This window comes from Schistocerca serialis, chromosome 1 (assembly GCF_023864345.2).
Source record: "Schistocerca serialis cubense isolate TAMUIC-IGC-003099 chromosome 1, iqSchSeri2.2, whole genome shotgun sequence".
Classification (NCBI taxonomy): Eukaryota; Metazoa; Arthropoda; class Insecta; order Orthoptera; family Acrididae; genus Schistocerca; species Schistocerca serialis.
This window is the reverse complement of record NC_064638.1, coordinates 229514395-229535416: the sequence shown is the minus strand read 5'-3', so window position 1 is coordinate 229535416 and position 21022 is coordinate 229514395. Positions and strand designations below refer to the sequence as shown.

General features: G+C 37.8%; 1 protein-coding gene across 2 annotated transcripts in view; it reads right to left on the bottom strand.

Moving 5' to 3' along the window:
* Positions 1 to 11443: 11443 nt before the first annotated feature.
* Positions 11444 to 21022, bottom strand: part of LOC126466467 (uncharacterized) — a 63887-nt gene continuing 54308 nt past the window's right edge. For both annotated transcript variants that reach the window (XM_050096389.1, XM_050096390.1), the window contains exon 8: positions 11444 to 12901. In XM_050096389.1, the coding sequence (XP_049952346.1) occupies positions 12754 to 12901 (148 nt within the window). In that variant the 3' untranslated portion in view covers positions 11444 to 12753. The remainder of the gene's footprint in view (positions 12902 to 21022) is intronic.

Sequence of the window (21022 nt, the reverse complement as noted above, 5' to 3'; positions counted from 1 at the left end):
AGATCCAGAATGCTGTAATATCCATGACTATATTTCATTGGGAACAATATTCACGACAGCATTGTGTGTGGAATTTGAGCAAACATTATCGTCATATTAATAACAAAGGACTTCATCGATACTAAAATAATAATAAATAAATAAAATTAGACAAGGTGATTATTTAACTTAGTTCAGGATAGAGTCATGGCAGAATGGGAAAAAGAACTCAAAAAAGAAAAGTACTGGAAACCAATATCACTGGGAACCAAAAAAGATGACCTACAAATCCCCTACTTAGCCTACGCAGACGATCTTGCAATAATGGCAGATTCTAGTGAAATGGCAGTCAAACAGATAGAAACCTTAAAAGAGTGTGCAGGAAAAGTTGGCCTACAAATATCTTTTGAGAAAACGGTGTTTACAACAACAAATATAGAAATTTCTAAGTTACAAACCAAATATGGAGAAATTAAGAGGGTACCATACTTTAAATATTTAGGAGAGATAATTTCTGAAAAATACTCACAACAAGAAAGAATATTAAAAGCTTGTAGGGGTCTAGGGCTGGTCCAAAACATTTACAATAATAAATGTCTATCTATAAATACAAAAATTAAACATTATAAGTCGGTAATTCCCGAGGGGGAACCTGTTCCCCTACCGGGCGCGTCCCCAGGTGGCGGATAGGGGAAAGCTCTACAGATATGTAGGGTAGGTGGGAAATAAAATACCACCCGTGGACCAACACAGGACCAGAAATCCAAAGGCGACTGTCTCACATTGGGCGGTCTTTGGTCAGCGTCTGTTCCCCAGGTTAGGGGCGGCTGGGAAAAACCTCCAGGGCTAACAACCGTGGTTGTAAATTTGTGGCTCGAAGAGTCACCCCTTACATAATACTATCAATCATGGAAGAGTGTAATGTGAAACAAATTACCCCAGGTGGACAATCCACCGCACCAAGGTGCGCAAGCAGACTATCGGATTCTGGGGAGTCTGCAGCATTGCACAGAGATGAATCGGGACATGATAAGACATCAAGCAAATTGAAATGTAAAAAAACAAGTTACATAGCTACTTTCAATGTAAACTCTCTTTTAAAAACAGGAAAATTAAAACATCTTACAGATACCCTCAAACATCATAGAATACTCATAACATCACTACAAGAAACTCGATACATAGATGAAAACAATTTTGATTCCGGAGGTTTCAGAATATACAAAGGAAAGGTAGGCAAAAGAATAATGAAAAACACACCCCACCTCGGAACGGGCTTTATAATAGATAAAAGTATTTTAGACTCCATTATCAGCTTTCAATCACAATCGGAAAGACTCTCCACACTCACTTTTAAATCTGCTAATAGAGTATACACAATTGTGAATGCACGTGCCCCAATAAATGAAGACAATAGGAAAAATAAGGAAAAGGTGGAACGTTTTTGGGAACAACTAGATGACGTGGTGCAAAAGATCCCAGACAAACACAACATCATACTTACGGGGGACTTCAATGCTCAAGTAGGAAAAGAGAAGAAATACAAAAATATTGTTGGAAACTACCCAGCGCACAATAGAACTAACCAAAATGGAGTCAGATTAGTGGAACTCTGCCAAGTGCATGGCTTGATCCTGAAATCCACAGCCTTTAAGAGACTACCCAGAAAACAGAAGACATGGACCTCACCAAACCCACACTTGGGTGAATTTCAACTTGATCATGTGGCGATAAAATGGAAACACCATACAGAAATACAAAATGTCAAAGTACTCAGAGGAGCAAACTTGGATTCTGATCACTATCTTTCTAAAATAAAACTCAAAATTATCCCCAAAAGGAAAGATAGAAACAGTAAACCCAAAAGCAGAAGATACGATCCAGAAAAGATAATGAATTCGAAGGAGTTTCCCCTCGCGACTCAAGATATAAGGAACCAAAATTGGGATCAAATGAAGGAAAGCCTACTAACCAAAGCTGAACAAATAGCACCTATAACCAAAATCAAAAAACACGCATGGTGGACAGAGGAATGTGACAAACTTATTGAGCAAAGAAAGAAAGCATGGCAACAGATGCAATCTCAGAAAAATGAATATAATAGGCAAAATTTCCTGAGTGTAAGAAAACTAGTGAGTAAAAACCTCAAAAGAATTAAAAAAGCACAAGAAGATCAACTCCTTTTGCAGATCAACGAAGACTTCAACAAAAACAAGACTAGGAGCTTTTACAGAACTTCTAAACAAAAAATAACCAAGTACAGCCCACCGACACTCCAATTACAAGATAAAAATGGTAATATTGCACACAACAACAGGGATAATTGCAAAATTTTGAGGGAATATTTCAGAAACCTTCTCAACTGTAAAGAACCAATTGAAAAAATGGATTTCAGCAACTCAACTTCAACAAGTCCTAACTCAGAACCACCCACCGTCGAGGAACTACAATCAATCATTTTGAATCTCAAAAACTATAAGGCTTCGGGAGAGAACCAAATTACAGCTGAACTGTGGAAAAATGTCAATAGAAATGCCATAGAATCTCTCCAAAACATATTTGAAGAAATATGGAAAACAGAAAGAATTCCGGATGAATGGAAGATGGCCCTCATTCACCCAATTCATAAGAGGGGATCCAGAACAGACCCCAACAATTACAGAGGGATTTCGCTCCTTGACGTAACATACAAAATACTGTCTAAAGTCCTTTTGAACAGAGCAGAACCCCAGCTAGATTGTCAACTTGGAGAATAGCAGGCAGGCTTCAGGAAGGGAAGATCCTGCCCAGAACAAATTCTAAACCTCAAAAATCTTATGGCCTACCAAAAATCGAGAGCAAAAGCGTATGTCATCACATTCATTGACTTTCAAAAGGCGCACGACTCCATAGACAGGGAATCTCTAATCTCCATATTAAAAGAATTGAACCTAGACAATAAAACTACAAACCTAATTAGAGAAACCATCACCAACACATACTCCAAAATTAAATTTATGGGAGAACTCTCAGACCTATTTGAGATAAAAACTGGAGTACGACAAGGTGATGGACTCTCTCCATTGTTATTTAACTGTGCCCTAGAAAAAATAGTAAGAGAATGGAACAAGAAAATCAATAGTGGAATCCGACTAGGAACAAAAAACAAAGGCATCAAGGTTAATTGCCTAGCATTTGCAGATGATATGGCCCTACTAGCTGAAACATGGGAAGAAGCCAAAGAACAGATCCTCGAATTACAGAAACAAGCAGAGAAAATAGGCCTTAAAATTTCTTTTGAAAAAACCAAAATAATCACAAATATAAAAAAGCCAATGAAATATCTTAAAGTAAGAGACCAAAAGATCGAAATTGTTAAAGAATTCAAATATCTTGGTGAATGGATTAGCTGGAACACCCTTGAGAAAAAAGCAATAGAATTAAGAAGAAACAAAGTTGAACTAGCCTTTCAGCTTACTAAAAATACTTATAATAAAAAGGTGGAAAACAATTTTGATTCCGGAGGTTTCAGAATATACAAAGGAAAGGTAGGCAAAAGAATAATGAAAAACACACCCCACCTCGGAACGGGCTTTATAATAGATAAAAGTATTTTAGACTCCATTATCAGCTTTCAATCACAATCGGAAAGACTCTCCACACTCACTTTTAATATTAGAGGATATAAAATGTAGGCTGGCAATGGCAAGGAAAGCGTTTCTGAAGAAGAGAAATTTGTTAACATCCAGTATTGATTTAAGTGTCAGGAAGTCATTTCTGAAAGTATTCGTATGGAGTGTAGCCATGTATGGAAGTGAAACATGGACGATAAATAGTTTGGACAAGAAGAGAATAGAAGCTTTAGAAATGTGGTGCTACAGAAGAATGCTGAAGATTAGATGGGTAGATCACATAACTAATGAGGAAGTATTGAATAGGATTGGGGAGAAGAGAAGTTTGTGGCACAACTTGACCAGAAGAAGGGATCGGTTGGTGGGACATGTTCTGAGGCATCAAGGGATCACCAATTTAGTATTGGAGGGCAGCGTGGAGGGTAAAAATCGTAGAGGGAGACCAAGAGATGAATACACTAAGCAGATTCAGAAGGATGTAGGTTGCAGTAGGTAATGGGAGATGAAAAAGCTTGCACAGGATAGAGTAGCATGGAGAGCTGCATCAAACCAGTCTCAGGACTGAAGACCACAACAACAACAATAAAAAGTCCCTCTCATGGAATTCAAAAATAAAACATTACAACACTGTCATTAAACCAGAAGCACTATATGCAGCTGAGACATTATCTATCACTAACCATGGCCCAATTGAAAGGCTAGAGATCAAAGAAAGAAAAATATTGAGAAAAATTTTAGGCCCCAAATTTCATAACGACAAACTAATTCATACCAAAAATGAAACACTCTACAAAACCACAGAAAAACTTTCGGATACAATGAGGAAAAGAAGAATTGAGTTTTATGGGCACATTCTCAGAATGAACCCAAATAGACTTACAAAAAGAATGTTTGACTACTTCAGGAATAAAAAATCCAAACCAAATTGGTTTATCCAAACAGAGAAAGACTTAAGAGAACTACACATCACAGAAAAAATGCTCACAGACAGGACCGCAAAAATGATAAGCAAAGACAGAAAAGAGGGATTCCAGCTCCAAAATAGAAAGAAAAGAACGATTGTCATCTCTGATGAGGAAAGAAAAGCAAGATCAGAAAGAATGAAGCAGTACTGGGCGAAAAGAAAGGCACAGAACACACAGAAGTGATTGATTCAACGTACCCCAAAGTTGGGTGAAACGAAGAAGAAGAAGAAGAAGAAGAAGAAGAAGAAGTCGGTAATTAAACCAATAATGCTATATGCCAGCGAAACCTTGACACTTAAAAGGAAAACAGATATGGAAAACCTGAAGAAAGAGGAAAGGAAAATCATTAGGAAAATTCTGGGACCAAGATGGACCAAAGAGGGGTATAGATTACAGAAAAATTCTAAAATTGAAGAATATTCTAACATAGAGATAGACATGAGGAAGAGGCGTCTAAAATTCTATGGCCACATAATGAGACTTCCCGATCACAGACTTACAAAAAAAAAATAGTAAGATACGTAGCATCCCTTGTTAATGGAGGAGAATGGATCAAAAATGTAAAGAAAGATCTGGAATTAGCCAACATTACTACTGAAGACATGAACAAAAGAAACAATTTCAAACTTAAAGTTGACAAATGGGAGGTCAAACCAGAGACAAAAGCGCCGAGAACTGGAACAAAATGGAGCGAAGAAAGAAAAGCTGAATTCTCGCAAAGAATGAAGACCTGGTGGGCAAACAAGAAGAATAAGAAGCCCCAGAAGTGAACCATCTTTACTTAGCGTCTTCCATGTTGGGAGCTTTACGACTAATAATAATAATAATAATAATAATAATAAATAATTATTGTCAGTGACATAATTTAAATTTTTGTGAAAATCATATCTCAGACAATACTCATGGAAAACGATAATGGAAGTCTTAATCTTTTGTTATCTGTGATTCTTGTAGAATAATTCTTCTTCTTGTTTGAACTGTTTTAACGATCGGACATGATTGATGTCTCGTAATATAGAGGTCTATAAGAAACTTTATTATATTGTTAATTAATATTTGATAAATAGAGTTTCTGTGTGATTGAAATGAATCTTCTTTATTTAAACTTTTATTTCATTGTAATTCTTGTTCTATATCAATTTTAAGTTTTCTGCTCAGCTACAAAGGAGCGCAGCCATTAGAGCTGTTGATCTACAGCACAGTTTATTGGTAAATCCTGAATAATAAATGATTACCATTGAGAAATATTTTCAAATGTTAATGTATATAATGAAAGTACAAAAAGATTTAATGTATGTTATTTGTTAGTAGTAAAACAGGGCCTGAAGCAGAATCGATAATTGATTGTCTTATGTTAGCTGCCACCTTAGTGAAATATTGCAGCAGCAGTTTTAAATTGATTTTCTATAAGGAAATAAATGTTGTTAGTCAAAACTGAGATAATAATTGTGTATTGGTGGCCCGGAACCCACTCTGAGGAAGTAAGTTCGATGTAGATTGTGAATAATCTTTAAGTATAGTGCAAACAGAATCTTACGTGATATAAATTCTTATCTGATGATGTATGAAGCCTGGTTATTTCGTAAAAACTTTTATGACATATTTTGACATGAAAAATACATTAGTGTTGTGCGAGTGTAGTATTGTGTGACAAAACTGTTCATTTTCGTCAAAGAAAAGTGCTGCCACCTCAAATAATAGTAGCGTTAAATTCGTTAAACAATCTGTACCTTAGTGCCATTTACGCTGCTTGACAGTCAACATTGCTACACATTCCCAGGTGGAGGTTTCTTTAACAAAATAATGATCATTAGCCAGGAAAAACAGTGTTTAAATAAAACCTCATGTTACATTCATAATAAGTAGCCAGTTTTATGTAATCTTGCTGAAATTGTACAACACGCAATCAAACCACAATACTCGCATGCCAAAATGCCATAGACATCCAGTGCTCAAGTTGATGCTATGTTTCTTGACTTCAAGAAGGGATATGATACAGTTTTTTACTGTTGTCAAATGAACAACAACAACAAAAAAAGACTTCTTGCACACAGAACTCAACACATTGCTCTTAACAGAACACAATCAACAGATATAAAGGTTATTTCAGGGGTAACTCAAGAAGTGTTGTTGAACAGTTAATACTTACAATAGATACCAATCATCTAGCAGAAAATGTCAGAAGCTCCATAAGGTCATTTGTAGATGATGTAATTATCTGTAGGAAGATAGGATTGTCAGAAGACTGTAGCAAATGACAAGAAGACCTGCAGAGGATTGATGAAAGTTGCAGGAACTGACAGTTGACCTTGAATGTAAATAAATGTAACAGATTGTCCATATGTAGAAGAAAATAATCCACTGCAGTACAGTTACACAATGGGTGAAAACAGTAACAATCCAGAGTGATTTAAACACATAAAACAATTAGGAGAAAAAGCAGATATCAGGCTTTGATTCACAGGAAGAATCTTAAGGTAATGTAATTTATCCACAAACGAAGTGGCTTACAAAACATTGGTTTGAACTATTCTTGAATCTTTCTCAGCACTCTGGGACTCTTACCATGTTCTATTAATTGAAGAAATTGACAAGATCCAATGAAAAGCTAAGTGTTTTGTCACAGAAATGCTTAGCTGCTACAAGTTCTATATGGAGACTCTTAAACTCCAGTGGCATCTAGAATAACAGTTATAGATAGTTACTGGCAGAATCGTAACTGTGAGGACTGGTCACAAGTCATACCTAGCTAACTCAACTGATAAGAGCACTGTCTGTGGAAGGCAAGTTTCCAGATTCAAGCCCAAGCTTGGCACACAGTTTAATTTTCTGGTTTACAGTAAAGTTAACAATTAGACAGCCCTTGTCCTATCTTATATAATAAAACACACAACTTCATTGTAATTCCATATGGCCTTCATTTCTTCCCCGTATTTCTGTACACTACTTGACATTATTTGACACCTCTTCCAAGTCCACAACATAACTTCAAATAACATGGGTTTGGAATTTATTGTCCCTAAATAAAATATGATCGATGTGGCATTGCACAGCTGTAACTTCATAAATTTAAACTGAATTTATATCATTTTTCCACTTTAGACTGCATTTAACTGATCTGCACATACAATGGTCACTTTTTAATACACACATCAAAAAAGTTTTGCATCTCTTCAGTTCAGAGAGTTCCGGAACCTATTCAGAAAATTGGAAGAGAGATCAACATAAACATCACTTCCACCCTTTTAATTGCTCATGAAAACCACACATTGCATGTTGTACCACCATACAGTGAGACCTTCAGAGGGGGTGGTCCAGATTGTTGTACACACCAGTACCTCTAATACCCAATAGCACGTCCTCTTGCATTGATGTGTGCTTGTATTCATCGTGGCATACTACCGACAAGTTCATAAAGGCACTGTTGGTTCAGATTGTCCCATTCCTCAACGGAGATTCGGAGTAGATCCCTCAGAGTGATTGGTGGGTCACATCGTCCATAAACAGCCCTTTTCAATCTATCCCAGGCATGTACGATAGGGTTCATGTCTGGAGAACATGCTGGCCACTCTAGTCAAGCGATGTTGTCCTGAAGGAAGTAATTCACAAGATGTGCATGATGGGGGCGCGAATTGTCATCCATGAAGATCAATGCCTCGCCAATATGGTTGCAGTATCGGTCAGATAATGGCATTCACGTATCGTATAGCCGTTACACTGCCTCCCATGAGCGCCAGCGGCATACGTCAGCCTCACATAATGCCACCCCAAAACAGCAGGGAACCTCCACCTTGCTGCACTCACTGGACAGTGTGTCTAAACATGTTCAGCCTGACCAGGTTGCTCCCAAACATGTCTCCTACAATTGTCTGGTTGAAGGCATATGCGGCACTCATCAGTGAAGAGAAAGTAATGCCAATCCTGAGTGGTCCATTCGGTATGTTGTTGGGCCCATCTGTACTGCGCTGCATGGTGTCGTGCTTGCAAAGATGGACCTTGCCATTGATGTCAGGAGTGAAGTTGTGCACAATGCAGCCTATTGCGCACAGTTTGAGTCATAACATGACGTCCTGTGGCTGCACAAAAAGCATTATTCAACAACGTGGCGTTGCCACCAGGGTTCCTCCGAGCCATAATTCATAGGTAACAGTCATCCACTGCAGTAGTAGCCCCAGGGCAGCCTGAGCGAGGAATGTTATCAACAGTTCCTGTCTCTCTGTATCTCCTTCGTGTCCGAACAACATTGCTTTGTTTCACTCCGAGATGCCTGGACACTTCCCTTGTTGAGAGCCCTTTCTGGCACAAAGTAACAATGCGCATGTGGTCGAACCTTGGTATTGACTGTCTAGGCATGGTTGAACTACAGACGACACAAGCAGTGTACCTCATTCCTGGTGGAATGACTGGAACTGATCGGCTATCAGACCCCCTCCATTTAATAGGTGATGCTCATGCATGGTTGTTTACATCTTTAGGTGGTTTTAGTGATATCTCCGAACAGTCAAAGAGGCTGTGTCTGTGATACAATATCCACAGTCAACGTCTATCTTCAGTTGTTCTGGGAACTGGGGTAATGCAAAACTTTTTTTGATGTGTGTATTATCTGTTTATCACAGTCAGACATAACTGATTGCCCAGCATAAATAGTCGAAATGAGAAAACTGTTCGACTGACTTATTACCAATAATTGTGATGTGTCTATGACAGTGTTCTCCTGCGAATACCATTACTTGTTTATTTATTTATTTTTTAATCAGTAGATTGTAGCCAGAGCACATCTGCTTCAGTTTATGAATCTATGGCAGTACAGTGTCAGCTTTTACCCACAGTTTCTGTTTGGTTTCATTTATGATAAGCATACCATGTCTGATATTTCACTTGCCCTTTAATACTCCTGTATTGATATTACATTACTAGCACTAACATTAAACATTTGAAAATTAATGTTTTGGTGGAGAATACAAAATGAGGGTTCTAGGTGATTAAAAATGTAATGTACCAGCTACAGTGTTTTGCTTTGATAACACTTCCAATTGTAATCATATTTATTTATGTATCTATTTTATCTGGCAGTGATAAGGTCTTGAGTGCTCCCTTAACCAGGAACATTCTCTCATAGTGTGTTTACAGATATGATTACATATCACGTATAGAAAGTGTTACATAGAATAAAAAATACGTTATGAGATACTACAATTACAATAACATGCTGTTGACATGTTTCTCCTAATATAGTGTTTCATCAAAAGGGAATAATGATATACGAAGAGGAAGACGCTGATTGCGGAAGTATGACAAGAATCAAACTTGCAACAGAAGTTAGTTGATATGAAGAAGAATGAGAAACAACAGGGATAGAAAATGAAAGAAAAAGCAACAGAGGCAAAAGGAAGGGAGAGAGGTTGGTTTATTGATAGGAAGCAGACAAATGGTGTATTCCCAAACATAAGTGGCAAACATTTAATCTCCTCTCGAGTGCAGTATGATTTTGGATTTCATATAGATTATTGATAGTTTGTTCTCTGACATTTGCCTGTAATGGAGCAGGAGACAGATATTAGAGTTACACATAGGTATGTCAAATAATGTGGAGCTATTACATCTTGAATTAGAATTGTGGATTGATAATAAAATACTACATATGTGAGGAGAGTTATAAGTGTGTCCAGTGATCAAATGAAGAACAACACAGTTTCTAAAAAGGATTCCAATTAACTGGCTGAATGCACCCTGACTGGGAATAAGGGGACTCATAGGAACAAACAACCAAATGTTGTCCTATTTTGTACAAGAATTTGTGGTTGTCTCAAGTTATCGTAATTTTCATTTTTTGGGACATGTTGAAGTATATTAGATTCGTAAATACTTGGCAGGACTAATAACTGTAGCAGTTTGTTTTAGTTTAGTTAGAAGCAGACATGGCTTGTAACTAAAGGATAAGAGGCAGAGCTGCTTTGAAATAAGTATTAAAATACGTTTCTCAAAAATGTATTACAGAGTTCAAGTTATCAGCAGGCATTTCAAATGAATTTACATACAGACAGTCTTTGTTTTTTGAACTTTTGATATTGACTGTTTTTCTTACAGATAGTAATTAAGTCTCATCTTGAATTGTCGGTCGAGCTCTTATGTAGCAAAGGTTTGGTGGTTTGCCTTCAACAGAGTGCAGCTCTTATGAGTCTTTCTAAGGCTCAGTCATTTTAGGTTAGCCATCATACATCACTTGTACGTCATGTGCGTCACAAGCAGAACTAAGATAACACCAACAACTTACATCCTATAAATAGATGTAGTTTCAAAGCACTAGCACATCAAGCATCTCTTGAAAACACACCACTATTAGTAAAATTTGTTGTAAGAAAGTGACAGGAAAGCTCCTGTCAATGGTTATAGAATTTTTGTTGTTTTGATGTTTTAACTTGCCTTTATTGCAGCATCATGTTTCAAGGCAATGCTGCATTTATGACTTATCACAAAGATGTTGTTACTGGTATGATTTGTTATAATTAAAATTCAGTTAATGACTTATTAGTGATTTGGGCATCATACAATATAAGACACCTAAGCTTGCTGGATCACGATAGTGTAGTGGATATAGCCGTGGACCACAGAGTTTAAGTTCATGGGTCACCTCCTGCCCTCTACAGTTTTTTTTTTAATTCACTTTCACATTTTTTTTGATAAGATCCTGAGACTTTCTTATTGATTTAATAGAGGCATGTTCTGTAATATTAGAGGTTATGTACATGTACTTGCATAATCAGCTCAATTTCCTCTGACATGTAGACATGAAGTTCACAATAGCTCCATTTCAGGATCACTTTCAAACATCCTTAATTCAGAGGGATACAATACAAAGGAAATTCAAATATTAAACTCAAGCAGGTATAAAACACAAATTTAAATATATTAAAACAATACAAATAATGATCACAATTTCACCTTAAACAATACTTTTTAGTTACTGTTCAAGTGTAAGCTGCATTATTACAAAAATAGTCTACATTTAGTTACTGACAGTTGTTTATAAAACGTAGCAATACAGTAAAATTGTGCACTTAAATACACTCTTGCATGCACAGTAAATAAATTATAAAAATTCAAATCACATACATGAAGAGGTAGTTGATAATGACTTTTCAGATCACCGGTTATAATTATTTATGTACATTTTCGTTGGGCTTAAAAATTAACACACTTCATAAATTTTTGTTTCCTGTTTCAAAAAGTAGACATTGACATGAAATGTATAATTTTATGAAAGATAAATTATTTCTCGTTGTATATTAAGTCACTGCTCAAAAGAGAACATGCTTGCAAAGCCACCAAATTTGTATTTGGTTGTATCATTTTCTCATATATGAGAAAGAATCAGTTAGTTCCAAAACTGACAATACTTCCAATCATGTTCAGCAAATTCTACATATAGCTCACACATCTAGTCAATGCCATTTATAAATTATGTGCATAAACAAATCTTATGTATGACATTTTCATTATAAATTCAATAAATACTATCAAATGATGTATGGTTAAACATTTTTTATTTCTTACGTTCCATACCTGGAAAGATGCTTGTGTCTTTTATGACAAATAACATACAGTTGCATGCAATACAGTAAGAATAAACTTAAATATATTTTCTTCAATGAGGTTTAATTTTTGGTTAATTGTCGGAAATACGGCATTAAATTCCTCCCTTCCTTAGCAGAAAGAAATCTACTAAAATCATGGAATTCTACGCAAAATACACAGCCTTACTCAGGCACATAGTAGCAACAGATCACAGCCTGTGGAATGCACAATGTAACTTCAGATACAAAACTTTCAATTTTTGCTTCTGAATTAACAGGAAAAGATAGTATTTACATTTTTTATAACACAACATTTTCATAACAAGCCTGATCAGTGTTACAACACTCATCAGTAACACAACAAATTACAAAACATTTTCATTATCATTCTTTGAAGCCATGAGAGATACCAAAATTCGTGAACAAACTTCCATAACTATAAGCTCAATCACAGAAAACACTGTTGCATATGACAAAAAGCTGCACTAAACTCACTCTTTGGGGAAAAATTGCAGAAATTTCCTCTAACAAATAAATATATTTTTAACTGAGTAATAGTAAATTCTTAATAAGCTTTGTTGTATTCTTTTCACAACAGACATCCAAATATTCAGCACTCAAACATTAATGTTTCCAAGAAACATAGCATGGTTTTGTCATAGAACCTGCCCCAAATATGTCAACGATGGCACTGTATGTGGCAGCAGCTCCACCTAGCACTCCTATGAGAATTAGCTCCCACATATAAATACGATGATGTATCGGGATATACCTGTAAAAAGACATTACAGTAAGCAATAGAAGAAGCAGCAACAGCACAACAAACAACAGAAACTGCATGATCTATAGTCTCAAGGAAAATTCAGTTCACATTTTAAAGGAAATAATCTGGAGCCCATTCTTTGAACTATATTTTCCTAAATTGGTCTCATACCTAAGATGACAATATAGCCAGGGCTGATTTGAGAACATTCTTCCACACAAGTGACTGATCATTTGGTGCCCCCTTTTCCCCTCATACAATTTCATACGTGCCAGTTTCTGCCACTAATTGTGATAGGCACTGTATACAAATCTTGCAGTAGTGCACCTACCTCAGTTTGTCACACCCAAGACAGGTACTAATAACTGTGGAACATCGTGTATAGAAATCTTATTGTTGTGGCACCATTGGTGCCCCTCTCAGCTGGTTGCCCTAAGATACGGCTTGTCACTTTTGCCTTAAGGCAGCCCTCATTCTACCAATAATAGTAAACTGAAATACTCAAATTTCATGTTTTCTTCCTGTGCGATACTAAATAGTACTTTGCGTCCTTACAAATATTTCTCCATTTCATGTCTAGAAATACTTTTCAACAGTTTACCCTGTAATTGTAGGCCTTTATCATGAGTACAATTGTTTCCTGGGACATGCTACTATAATAAGGTGAAGTTGGTTTTATCACCAAGAGAGCTGTAACTCCAGTGCTTGATTTGTGACAGTATGCACTGGTATGCTGTACTGGTACCTCAGACGAACAGGAAGTTATGAAACAATGAAACTCCAGGTAGCAATATCAACAATGTAGGGAACTGTAAACACAACATGTTAAGTTGCAGACACTTACACATAAACTTTTGGCCACAGCCTTGGTCAGAAAAAGGGAAATACAACCATTCATTCACACAAGCAAGCACACCTCACACACACATCACCACCAACTCCGGCAGCTCGGGCCTGGATGCATAAAATTAGTCCAACATACAATGCAGTTTACACTGGCATTGTTGTTGTCTTTGCTGTAATTTTTGTTTCATTTAGTGTGAAGGCATCTTAAATTCAATGTTATCTGGGAACAACATCAGAGTGGCAATGAGGGTCAGCTGTCAGTGCCAACGGAGGATCTTTACTTTGTATTGATTCATTTTTACTATTCACATTCTCCTTGAAGACACATTAGGGGTGGGGGTGGGGTGGGGGGAGATCAGCCGGTGCACCAACTGTCTTCAAGGTGTGAATGAATAGTAACAATGGATAAAAAACAACAGGCAAAAAGTGCAGTGTACTTACACTCGTGAAGAGCCATGGCAGAAGATTAGCACATATTCGCAAGACACAAAGGAACGCATGCAAGTGAGCAGTATGATAAAGCCTGGTGTCATAACTACTAGTATATTAGAAGAGATTGGGCTAAAACACAAAATTTAGGATGGACATAACAACACTGCTTGTATTACTAGTAAAAATGATATTGCACGGAATGAAGCAGAAGTTGGCGCAAAAGTAAGTCAGTCAATTATGTGCTCAGAGATCTTATTTTTGACAAACATTATGATGTAGAATGAGTCAAATTAACGAACAAATTACCATACTAACATACAGTTAAGGACAGGAAAATTTTTTGTAATGATAATGTGAAACTCTTTTATAAAATGTCACAAAATTCTTGGTCCCTTTCCCCAAATCAACAAACCAACCAACAAAATTCGTCATTTTCCCTATTCCTGTATAAAACTGTCAAAAATCTGAACTATTTGCAAATATTGGTAACATATAGTTACTGAATGTCAAAATTGTATTTTGACAGGTTTTCCAAGGCAGGGGTTTGCATATAATCTCAAAATGACAGTTCATTTACCTTGTAAAGTGCTATAGGTCTGGTTGCCACTGCAAAAAAAAAAATGCTCTATCTCCAACGAACCTTGCACCAGTACAATTTTAACTGTTGCTGTCACATTTCCCAACACTTCTGCACCACAAATCGTATCAAAAGATCTTGGATACAGCACATAAAGTAAACTACATATTTTCATAGTATGTAAGCATAAATCTGAAAACCACCATGTACAACATTTTGGAACTGTAAATATGTAAATCAATATGGTGTCTGTCTGGTTATCTACTTATAAGTCAATTACAGCTCAGGATACGTGACATCATGCAAACACCACAGTCATCCATATTGTAGAAATACAAAGGGTGTTCCATATTGATTTCCACTTTATTTTTTCCATCGTTCATGGTGTGTCATTTGACTCAGCGTTACAGTTGCAAGTATGTAATACTTTTGTCTGACCATAGATGACAGGAAGATCACTAGAAGTGCAATCTCTGCCATGTACAGCCCATTTTCCCCAACTGCTGTCATTATTTGAGGGCAACATGGAGTGTGAACATCAAGGAGAGCACTGGATGATGCGGTTTCTGTGGAAAGAATGTGCAAACACTGTGGATATTCACAGGTGATTGTGGACCATCATGAAAAGTGCTCTTGCAACATGACAATGCAACCCCCACACATGTCAGAAAATCACAGCTGCCATTGCTGAAATGGGATTACAGGTACTGCTATACCCACTGTATTCACCTGACTTGTTCCTTTTAACTTTTGTAGGCCCTCCTCATAAAACTTTTCTGGAATCTTTCACACCGACCACAGGACAGCTGCTCACAGTTCCTAGAGTCTGCAAAATGATATCAGTGCAGAGGTCTCTTCATAGCCAAAAAGAGGCCAAGTCAGGAGAAACCAGTTGTTGTGACAGCACCAGGAACCCCATTACAGCATGGCAGCCATAGTTTTCCGACTCATATTGGGATGAGTGTTGTCATGTTGCAAAGGCACTTTTCGCAATGGTTCACATTCTTCACACACTGCCACCGACTGTCTGTGAATATCCACAGAAACCACACCATCCAGCACCGTCCTTGATGATCACACTCAGCGTTGTTCTTCCAAGCTATGACTGTAGTTGGCAAAATGGGATGTTCTGTGCAGGGATTACAATGCTAGTGATTTTCCTGCTTTCTACCATTAGACCAAAGTACTACACGCATACAACTGTAATGATGAGTCAAATGGTATCCCTTGTATGTTAACTTACTGACTTCTGTATCCCCAAAGTTAGTAATTATTCTAATGGTATAAGTAGCTGAAAATAAACATTTTTGCACACCTACTATATGGTTTAAATTTTCATCAATAACCATACCTAAGAATACCCTTCTACTGGTATACTAGATCAAGAGGACCCTGTGAAATGATCTTCGTAATTTTCTCACTGTGTACACTATGTGGTGTCCCTCTTTGTGCTATTCAAACAGCGTAGGGCAACTTCCTGCATTTTCTTCTTCTTCTTAACCAGGCTGGCAACAACAGAAACAGTTTTGCACAACCCATTTCAGGACTGAAAGAGAATTTGTCTGTAGGGGTGTAATGAGGTCAAGATGAACTCTCATTAAAGTATAGGTATTTGACAAGTTCGTGGAACCTGTTCATTGTCATTTGGTCCCTAATATAATCAGGGATCCATGAACATGGCCAAAGGTCATTCAAGAAAACACCTTTTTCACAAAAATCACCTCTGGCATACATGATACCAATTATTATCTCCAATTCCTCTAACAATATGGTCCAAGTGGTATTTTGTATGTATTCCATACACCTGAGTCTCTGTGGTATTTTTATGATACCCAGCATTGTTTCATCAAAACTATGGCAGATGGCACTTATGTGAGAGATGTTCTCTGTGTGGCAGGCATATGCAATATGACCTCCTCTTTCCTTCAGGATGTTCGAAACAGCCCTTCTTCCAGACAACTGCATATTAGCGAGTATTTCCAGTCAACTGCACATTAGCGACTTTCCATTTTTAGCTTCCATTTTTACTATTGTGGCAGCCAACTCCACAGGCTGTTGTGGAAAGAACTGAGATGGGGAGACCATCTGACAGCAATTCCTCCTCAGTCTTGTTTTCATCATTGTCAATTGTCTCTGGCCGAAAGACACCAACTGAATCTGATTACTCACTTTCCGATTCACCATCTAATTACCCTAGATTATGTAAAATATCTTCCTTAGTATGACCATTCTGACTTGAAATAATTGGAAATGCCTGTTTCACCCAAAAGATTATTGTTTAACTGATAAAGCAAGTAACAACAGCAATACACACAATGCGAAAGAAAATTTACATAAGAATGTACAGCATGGAAACCTTTTCAATAACGTGTATATCAGACTTCTAGGCAGTGATTGTTGATCAACACAAAATTTAATGCAATTACCATTGTCATTATGAGAACAGCGATATGCTAAAAAGATTTACGCCAAGAGACAGTTGACCCTTTCTGCTATATACTTCATAAAATTTTCACAAATTGTGCAAATTCAGTAAATTGCAGTAATTTGGCTTTATCTTATGGATTACTGAAAACTGTGAAACACTATGTGTGCATTTTACAGTGGCAGAAACTATCACCGCCACTGCGACCACCACCGCCACAACTGAATAGACAGGACATTTTTCTCCAAGTTTATATTATGAAGAATTCCAAAATGTGCATAAATTACTTTCTTCACAAGAAATGTTTGACACTTGGTCATTTACTAACATGTTATATTGGCACAAAAAGACTGTGTAGGGCAAAGAGTTTTTGAACTTTCGAGTCCTTGTAAACTGGGGAAAAAAAAATTGCCATGCTCTACCCTGCTTTGAGAATCATAAGTGACAGTGGATTAATGAGAATTTATGACTGTTATTCAGGTAAGCACTACCTATCTACATTGCTCAAACACGAAGTGCACATATTTCTGCTCTCTCTGAAAGCCTGACAATTTCATGCAAGAGCTTTTGTGTCTCTGATTTATTGATGTTTCTATAGCGGATGGTCTCAGTGCTCTACTGAAAGCATGTCTGCAATACTCACCAGAGATAAGGCTGCAGAAAGTCTATGATAATAAGTGCACTAAGGATTAGTCTTAACATTATCCATCAAACGGCAAATGCAAATCTTAAAAATTCGAAATCCGAATCTGCATTACAGTCTCTTCAACCATTAGTGGTAACATCATGTGGAAACTGAAGTAACTGGAGAGCATGCAAAGTTTTATACACAGACAAAACAGAGCTCAACCCTCCTGTATCTGAGTTTGTACTTTAGGGTGAGCACAAAAAGATAGAGGGTTACTTGCATAGCAGGGACCAACATAAGGTGGCTTGAACAAGTGTGAAAAATATTTCCTTGTTATATAATGAGACAGCACACAATGGCTGCAGGTTGGTGGCGCCAACTGATGCAGACCCACACCCAATGGCGAGCCACAATTTGCAAGACATTCTTTGCGTTTTTGGCGTGACAAATAGCTGTGTGCTGCACTGACAGAACTGAGGTGCACATCCCGCTGTCTTTCTCAAACAACTGTACAGAAATTCTTTGGTAAAAAAGATCGGTTTTTACATTTCTTGTAGCTTTATATGTCAGTTTCATGGTGAAGTGCCCATCATTTTGTTAATAGTCATAATTATTGTGATATTTGGAGTGTCAATACCACACAGCATGAAATTTAATAATGATGTAATGTAAAATTGGGGTTGCTATGAAAATGTATTTGGTGCATATTAAGACCATATAATGCTGCATATAAAACATAACTAACATTTTGAATTCTTTTTTAAACTTGGGAGGGGATCAATATCTTCCTCCAATCTGGAGAAGACAGATTTTATGCAGTCGTTCACTTTTGATCATATATAAAAGAGAGTGAAATATTCACAGCCTTCAAATCTCCTAAGCCTTTATAGATACTAAAACAAGATTTTGGCAAATGACAGTACACAATGAGAAGAATATTTTACCATATGGTTAACATACAGAACTTTCTTATCTATGATGATACAGCAGAAGCTACAGTTTTTTTTCCAATCCATACTATAATTTCAGCTAGTAAAAAGAGAACATGATAATAAACATGAAATTTCTTTTGCAGATCTTCAGGCTTTTCCAACAAAGTGTTGTCATCTTGGAAAATTGTGTTTTCTGCTGGTAATACTTGCACGATATTTCGACAGTGTGACTTGCAGTCTTCATCAGGTGCTCCTTAAGGCCCAAATCAGTGTGGGAAGGGTCCATTATTTATGCTTGTGTGGGGCTAGTCTCTCAGTCACTGGACCACACCAGACAGTAGCAGCACAATCCTTATATTTTCTAACTGTAGCTGTTCCAACTGCTGCGCAGATATTTCTTGGCTGTTGTCAGTTAATAATTCTGTCATCTGTCATTCTGTTCCACTTCCTAGTTGTACTGGGCATAATGTATTCTGACTGCTGTCATTTAAATTTTCCTGGGGACTCGGCTTTTCTGCTACTGTAGCCAGACACATCAGGTGCTCCAACCCGAGGTACGTACCGGCTATGGCAGCCATCTGATTATTTTCTGGCCACTGGAGTTCAAATTTCTTTTTGCTCTCAAAATGATCATCCTCAGGTACTGTGCACCATGTACTGGTTGTGCTGGGTTATTTGTTCTATCATCATTTCCAAATCTATTTTCGCCAGAGTTTGGATGGTGCTGCCGTTGCGTCTTTAGGAGATCTAGTGCTGGATTCCTGGCAGAACGAAGCTGATCTCCCATGTCACTGTTGACAAGATTCTGTGGTTGATGGATATGTGTGTGTGTGCGAGTGTATACCCGTCCTTTTTTCCCCCTAATGTAAGTCTTTCTGCTCCCGGGATTGGAATGACTCCTTACCCTCTCCCTTAAAACCCACTTCCTTTCGTCTTTCCCTCTCCTTCCCTCTTTCCTGATGAGGCAACAGTTTGTTGCGAAAGCTTGAATTTTGTGTGTATGTGTGTGTCTGTTTGTGTTTCTATCGACCTGCCAGCGCTTTCATATGGTAAGTCACATCATCTTTGTTTTTAAATTTTTGCCCACCTGTGGCGAGAGCATCTTCTGCAGATGCTGAGTGATGGGGTAGGCGGCCTCACCACTGTTACTAACTATTGGACGCAGAGGAACCCCTTCTTTGTGCACCTTGGGCAAGCCATAAAGCCTGGGTGATACTGGAGCTTTCAGCCACAGCTGCTTCACACCATTTTCCAGTATCCCATTTTCCTTTAGAAGAGGCTTCTTCTTCCTTTGTCAGTGTGGTCCCTTTCTTTTGGCCTGTGTGCTGGGTCATCCAGAAGTTGTCAAACTTTGCTGCTGTAGTCAGCCTTCTGAAGGATGATGGTAGCATTTCCCTTATCTGCTGGTAACATAACAATGCTGTCATCTTCTCGGAGTTGTCTGACAGCCAGCCTCACATCACCTGTGGTGTCGGATTTAGGCAGCTTGGTCTTCGTGAGTGTCCTGCATGTCTCTTATTGGATTTCTTTGGTTTCACTTGGAGGTTGTTTAAGAGCCACATGCTCAAAAGCACTGATGAAGGCTGTGACAGGGATATTTCTGGGCAACAACACAAAACTGAGATCCTTGCTAAGTACCTTCAATGTTGTCTTGTCGAGTACTTCGTACTAAAGTTGACAACCATACAAATATTCTCATTCTGCTTCACCTTGTTGTTGAGACATTCAAACCTGACTAGTTGAGAAGCTGCTGATTCTTCTTCATGCCTTCTGAAAAGAAACCATAAAGTGCCATCCAGTCTGCCTCAGTTTTGGCTGGTTAAGGCAGTAGCAATATTCAGGTGTTGAGATAGTAATTCCCTGGTAGTGACATCTAAATGGTGGTGCATAATATATTTTCTCTCCCTTACTAAAGCTCGACTCGCCTGGTGCTTAATCCTGTTGGCTCCTCTGGGATTTACATGATATTTAGTCTGAGCAAATACTGAAATAACATACCCTTCTCGGCATCTCAGCAGGAAATGAGAGAACTGAGCATTCTCCCTCTAGTTTGACACAGCTGATCCACCTTTCTTACACACAGATACATTTCCTCCCTGTAGAATCTTCTGGTGTAGGTCTTCAGGCTTTCCCAGTGAGATGTCATCTTCTCGAAAAATTGCGCTTGCACAATATTTCAGTTGCGTGGCTCGCAATCTTTATCAGGTGCTCCCTGAGGCTAAGGTCAGTGTGGAACAGGGGCTAGGTGCGCAGTCATTGGTCCTCGCCATGCCAGGTGCTCCATCCCAGG